This window comes from Ascaphus truei, chromosome 7 (genome assembly GCF_040206685.1).
Source record: "Ascaphus truei isolate aAscTru1 chromosome 7, aAscTru1.hap1, whole genome shotgun sequence".
Classification (NCBI taxonomy): domain Eukaryota; kingdom Metazoa; phylum Chordata; class Amphibia; order Anura; family Ascaphidae; genus Ascaphus; species Ascaphus truei.
In genome coordinates this window covers 55804918-55812040 of record NC_134489.1, presented here as the reverse complement: position 1 = coordinate 55812040, position 7123 = coordinate 55804918, and the positions used below count along the sequence as shown (strand labels likewise).

General features: G+C 38.8%; 1 protein-coding gene across 1 annotated transcript; it reads right to left on the bottom strand.

Annotated features, from left to right (window-relative positions):
• Window positions 1-2408: 2408 nt before the first annotated feature.
• Window positions 2409-6895, bottom strand: LOC142499306 (gamma-crystallin M2-like). The gene is made up of 3 exons (XM_075608475.1): window positions 6750-6895; window positions 3607-3855; window positions 2409-2741 (listed from the first exon to the last, which is right to left on the bottom strand). Exons 2-3 carry the CDS (start codon window positions 3853-3855, stop codon window positions 2466-2468), a joined length of 525 nt encoding a protein of 174 aa, XP_075464590.1. The 5' UTR covers window positions 6750-6895; the 3' UTR covers window positions 2409-2465.
• Between the last annotated feature and the right edge of the window lie 228 nt (window positions 6896-7123).

The following is a 7123-nucleotide window of genomic DNA, read 5'->3' as shown; positions in this document are numbered from 1 at the left end:
TATATATATATGTATATGTGTGTATGTATATATATATATATATATATATGTAACAGTGTTTCCCCCACCCAATTGCAGATAGGGGCCATTGCATGGTGTGTGGTGCATATACCTGCTGGTAACAGGAGGGCTGAGTCATCCGCTGATGGTAGTGGGGACACAGTAACAGGCTTCTTGAGTTCATACCCCACATATCTCTTTAGCAGTGCAGCACCTCTATCTGCCGTATACTCCAGGAACTGAAGGTGATCTTCCACAGTAGAAGTTATTACCTCTCCCCCAGTAAGGTCACACAACAGGCAGGAGGTATATAACAATAGGAACTGTTTATTCACTCTGTACAGGACAGTTACACGACAGTCTTCTGCAGTACTCTCAGCTCTCACTGAATGATTGTTCCTGGACTGTCACTACAGGCCAAGAGCACCCGTGTCCGTCCAAGCTCTTCCCCACATCCCTAGCAGAGGTATGGTCCACACTCACTCTCCCCCGGATGGAAGAGCACATGGGAAGGCTCCAATCTCAGGCTCCCAGTTGTGTTACCTGACTTCCTCAGAGGGAAAGACAACTCTAATTTAAGGGTGGTCCTGCCCTTAAATACAGCCAGAATGTGGGCACCCTGCTGTCCCAGCTAAAACAGGATGTACCACCCCTGCTGTCACTCAAGTGCAGTACCAATTGGGAGGGGGGAAACTCCATACCAACTACTGGCAACCTGATTGTACCAGGGTTTACTGCCAGCCCAAGGCAGAATAGTAGCAGAATAGGTGACCTGGCTACATATATATTAAATGGAAGCGAAACTCCAACAACAAACATATCAAGCCAGGGTGCTCAAAACAGAAGTTGAGGTCTAGGTTCATGAATGAGACGGCATTCTCAGGACTTATTGAAACCAAGATGGTGAGTTTATTTAATCAATGTTTTGGTACTATCCAGTACCTTTATTAAGACCATGTCTGTAGTGACAGAGACTATTATTTGAACAGGTGTGCGAGCAGGAGATGCAGCACCACTCAGGCCAGTGATAGACAGCTGCACCCAGTTCTAGTTTCTTATGGTCTGCCATGGACCAGTGTCCCTGGATCTTATTTCAGCTTCACCACCTAAGTCTGCTGTGGCCAACACCTCTACTGCTGCTTTTTCTACTCTAGAGGAAGCATCAAAAGGTGGTGGGGAGGTGGAGGTTCTGGATGGAGAAGGAACCAAAGGTTGGCATTTGTGAGTATCACAGGAATGCAGTCGTCCACCCAGAGGGTCCACCTTCTTGTTGTGGGAATTCTTTCAATTATCACACAATAGCATTTTATGGTACTGTACACTGCATTATTTCTGGCAGCATCAGCAAACCTCTATGTCCTCACGTGTCTCCAATCATGATGCTGCTGCTCTGGGTCATCATAGAAGAGACATCATCCACCATCACCAACCATGGTCAGCCAACCTAAGGCCTGCAGCCAGACCAAAGTCAAGAGCCCAGGAACCATGCACCTGTGATCAAAGCACAGTATCCTCCTCTTTTCATGCCTGATTTACCTTACAAAGTGTGAGTAGCTGAAGTACTTGTCCTAACTACTAAAGTGTTACTATTGGATTGCACTATGTCTCTTTTTTCTCTTTTACCCTGAGGCAACATCTACATTTATCTTCACATGAAAAGGGCGGATAAGCCACTGTTTGGATGAGGCTATAACATTTTCATCTTCCTGTAAGTAGGCTGACATATGAGCCAAAATTCGAGCTATACATTCTTCACTTATACAACAGTGTACACTATTTATATTATTTTCTCTTTTTTGGGGGTGACTGTTCCCTACGGATTTTTGTGAGTGGGGAAAGCCCAGAGTATAGCATCTTCTGTGAGGTTCCCAATGATAAAGATGATTTTAGCCCTATACGTGGCAGAAATCAAAGGTTTAAATTCGGAGCTGATATTTATGCGTGTCAGCTCTGGAGACACCTGGCTTCAATCTGATGTAGTAAAAAATAGGTTTTATCCATTAGTCATATCCAGGATCCCATCTCGTCACCCTTTCGGTAGCGAGATCAGAATGTGTGAGTTGCAGCCGCAATATGAATCTCAGAGCTACCTGAATAGCTCGGTCTGGCCAAAAATATAAGTTTGAGGATTTTTTTAGTTACCCCATGGCTTATCTCAGCGGCAGTGCAACTGATCAAAAAGAAGCTATTTTTGAGCGAGGTTGGCATGTTATAACAGCTACACATGCAAAGTCACTCTAAAAGTGTTCAAAACTGTTGATAAGTCACTTATCAAAGCTTCCTGAATAGGCCTCTAAATGTCTAATGTTGTGTCTGAGAATAGATGTTGGTTATGAAAGTACTCTGTAACCCATTGCGATGTTTAGAAAAATCCCTTCAAGTAATTATATAGAAAGCATAAGCACAAATATTTTTTAAATCCCTTTATTCATTATAGGAGAAAAAAATACAGAATTAAATATAATCTAGGAAAACTCTGTGATCTGTCTGAAGGAACCAACCCTAGCATTCATGGCTCCCCAGTCTGTGAATCTCCTGTATGTTCCTGGTCTCAGGTAATACTGACGCCCTCTGTAATTGGGATGCTCATAGAAAATCCAGTAGCCATCAAACACATTGCAGGACTGGATATCATGGTGATTAAACTGATCATAGACCGAAGGGCAGTCACTCACGGCCTCTAGCATTTTGCCTCCAAAGTTATTTCTTTCATACAATCTCAGCCTGTATGACCCTCTGTACTGCAATGATAGAATTTATACAGATTAGTATTTCAAAGTTAAAATAGTTATTCAAGCACAATTGTAGGTTTATGCTGCCACAAGTAGAACCATCCGCATATTACAATATATTTAATGATAATCATAATAAGTTCCACCTTTTACACATGTTGCTTTGCAACCAGTGAGATAATTATGCAAGGTACCCTTCTAATATCATACACCTCACCATTAATGTCTATCAGTCCATCCTTTAACACAGTTTTTCCCAACTCCAGTCCTCAGTGAACCCCAACAGGTCAGGTCTTAAGGATATCCCTGCTCCAGCACAGGTGGGTCAATCAGTGGCTCAGTCATTTTGACTAAGCCACCTGTGCTGGAGCAGGGATATCCTTAAGACCTGACCTGTTGGGGTTCCCTGAGGACTGGAGTTGGGAAACACTGCTTTAACAAATTAGCTCAGAGGGATTTAAAATGCATTTATCTGATTTTTCTGCCAGTAAATGAGATACATTGACCTTTGTTTTCTCTTGGAATAAAGAAGTGTTGCAGGTGTTAAATGGTGTGTAAATCTCAGTTTGTGTTTCGTTGGCAAAAATATTAGCTGGCGATGTATCTTTTAAAGATAGAGAATACATAAAAGAATAGGTATATCTGTAGTTTGGAAAGTCAATTATAGTGTGAATTCAATCAGTTGAGACTTACACTTTGATACAGTATGTAACATAGGACGATGTATTGGATTAAAGGGATTAGATCAGATTGAAATTGATCACTAAAAGATGAATGCCTGATGCAATAGTAACTTGTGAATACCTCCTGTCCATAGTAATAAAAATAAAATGGGAATATACTGTACTGCAATACAGAAAAAAAACATACTCACTTGTGGAATCCCTAAACAGGACCTGATGGAGTCATTGAATCCCATCCACTGCTGAAAATTAGGATATTCTCCCTTTTTTAGGAAATACTGATATCCCATGTAATTGGGACGCTCATATAACACCCAGCATCCATTTAAGACTCGGATGGAGTTGCAGCGGCTGAAATAAGAGCTTAGATTGGAGCAGTCATTGACGCACTCGTAGGAGCGACCCAGGAAGTTCTTATCCTCGTAGAAAATGATCTGCATCTACACGAAAACAGCAATTGAACAAAAAGATTTATGTATAAAGTATTTCAAGAACATTCAAGATAACTGTATAGAGTATGCAATGTATAGAGTACCTTTTCAGTCCATTTTAAAATGTGAAACGTACAGTAAATATGCAATCAATAACTGGTGCTATTTTTATTAGGACTCATATGTTAGATGTGTGTTACATCGCTGCCTTTATTAGGTTGATGTTATAGATACAGATGCAGACCATGACATTGGCCATTCTGGCGCCATATGTTGTGATGTATTTATATATATATGTGATGCAAACTTTACTACTGAACCCTATGGAATGTCTATGATATTCTGAGTTATACTGAGAATATACTATTATATTCTGAGTAAAATGTTATCTCTGTAGACAATAGAATTGATTACATCTGAACTCATGAAGAGTCTTAAATGAGTAGTGCTTTACTCTGATATAATTACTGTAGCTACATTGTGATATTAGGAGAGGACAATCAAGTAAAAGCAATGGAGTAGAGAATTATGGTATTCCTCAAATCAATATTTTTCCAAATACACTGATGCACTGTGAAAAATATGTTTTTATATATAATTGCCCTCACACAAACCATCAATGTAATAATTCTATATGTTTTAAAGCAGAAGAGAATTCTATTAGCCAAGGACAGAACTCTGATACCTTTGACTAACTAACAAAGATTGTTTAATTTATTTTATTTAATTTCTCGTTTTCAAGTATGTCCTGGATGTCTGTCCATTGCAGATATATAACTTACATCTCATTATTTCTTCACATCTGAAAAGCCCATATGCAGTATTGAAAAGTAATTTCAAAGGAATTGCCTTATAGTTACAAAAATAGTCTGCTATGCCGTGGAAGACCGATGAAAAGCACAGTCCTACATATTGGGCCTCATGCAGAGAGCATCGTTATTTCAAAACTCGCCATTTTTTGTTCAATTTCCCTCAGAAAACGGCATAAAATGGCGAGTTGCGAAAAACGCGCCATTTTTTTATTTCTATGTTTAAAACTCGCCTCGCGGCTGGCGAGAACCTCCATCGCGCCATTTTTAAAACTCTCCGAATGCAGAGAGGTGCGAACGGCAAGTAGCGGCTGTTCGCGCCAAAAAAAGGCGCGATTCTCGCATTTTTGCCGCGCCACGAAAATATGGCAAGATGGCGCTCGCCGCCTATAGTAAAGGGGGAAAAAAGGCGCGAATTTGTTTTTACACGTTTCTGAAGCGCGCATCTCGCCAATTTAAACTCGCCACACGCATCCATGTTAAACATAGCAGAATTCGCACTTTTCTGCATATGGAGAATAAAACTCTCCAAAAAAGCTACTTTTTATGAAATTCGCCATTTTTAAAATTCTATGCTCTCTGCATGAGGCCCATTGTTTTTTTACAGTGCATAGTAGAATCACAACAGAGTGAGAGCACTCAGCGATGTAACATCTTCTCTACCATTTCTAACAGGTACTTTATAATTTAAGATACATCCATTACCTTCGCATATTTAGGTGAAAAAAACAGTATTAAGTACTGCAACAAGTATCACAGAATATGTAATTCATCCAGTTTTTTATAGGCTTTATTCAGGGTTGACATATAACTGAGGAAAGGATGCTGCAGTCATTTTTCTCAGCAGGCTTGAGCTACAGTAAGTGGCAGAATTTAGAAAATTATATATATATATATATATATATATATATATATATATATATATGAGAAAAAGAGAGGAGAGAGCGCACGCCCCATAGCGTAAAATAGTAAATTTAATGAGGGGAAGGGGGAGAGGGGGGATAAAAATGCAGGATGGGCAAACGTCCCTGCAGAAGTCTTCAGCAGATTTCCAGAGCCAGTAGATGTAAGATATTAGTTTGAGAGTCCAAGAAGGTAGCTCCGAATTGCCAGGCCTCTGTAACACCAGCGCATGGATCGGTCCACTCCAGCGCTCTATAATGACGTAGTGTCAATGCGTCCAACGTGATGACGCTCCCTGACGCGTTTCGTCACTCACGGGCAACTTTTTCAAAGGGCTCTCCTCTCTTTTTCTCCTAGATTCCATGTGGATGTGGTTAGTCCACTTCGAGAGCAGCCGGAGACCCCCTGCATTAGCATCTATTTCATATTGGACTTTGAAATAAGGACTGTTTTTTATCCTCTTTTTTTTTGCACATTTATGTGGTTTTGTTTGTTAAGCACGTTAATGTTATACCATTCGTGAGTGTATAGTTTTCTCTTAGAATAGAGCACAGGTATAGATTTTTTAGGTGTTACTATATTAATTGATTTTCTATTAGGATTGTAATTTTATTTCTGTTCTTTTTTGATTTGAATATTTTCATGAACATATATTCACTTGTAACACTTTTTTGAGATTTATATATCACCCAGAATCAGAGGCGCTGCTGAGTTAAGTTATGGTGAGTAAAAAAAGTGACAAAAACCCTCCACAGGAAAGCAAATATGCAAATATAACTGTATGCTCATCTGCATGTCTTAGGCGGGGTTGCAGACCTGCCTAAGACATGCAGATGAGCATACAGTTATATTTGCATATATATATATATATATATATACGAATAGATGATACCATTCTGTGGCTAACGAAATGCTTTTATTTGTGCGAGTATTTAGTTAGCCACAAAATGGTATTGTCTATTCGTTTTTGATTATTAAGCTCAGCTAAAATGGTACAGATACCTCTACATCTATATATATATATATATATATATATATATATATATATATATATTATATATATATAATCTTTTATATTTTATTTCTTTCACAACTTATAAAAGATATCATTTAGAAATTACAACAGATTTATGTTATCTTCCTCCCCCTGAATATCCAGCTGCCCAAAAATAAATTATCATATTTTCTTACCTTTCCTTGTTTAAGATGAGTACAGTACAGTATAGGAGTGAGAGTTCAGTGCTAATGAGCATAGGCCACATCAACCCTTTATATACATCACAGCCTGTTAGATTCACATACATTGAACAAAGGAGAACATTTTTCCCAGTGGAGTGAATTGATAGTTCTTTTTGTGGATACTGTAGACATCAACATTATCTTTTGTACACCACTGGTGTTGTTGGGTGACAAGTTGTGTTATTGCTAGAAAATCATGGGACTAAATATTGAGAGCTTTTACATGCTGTGTAGGTTATATAATTAATTTACAAAAGACAAAATCTACATTACAATACAGACAAATAGAAAAAGCTGGTACCATCAATGAAGAAATTGCTTGTTTT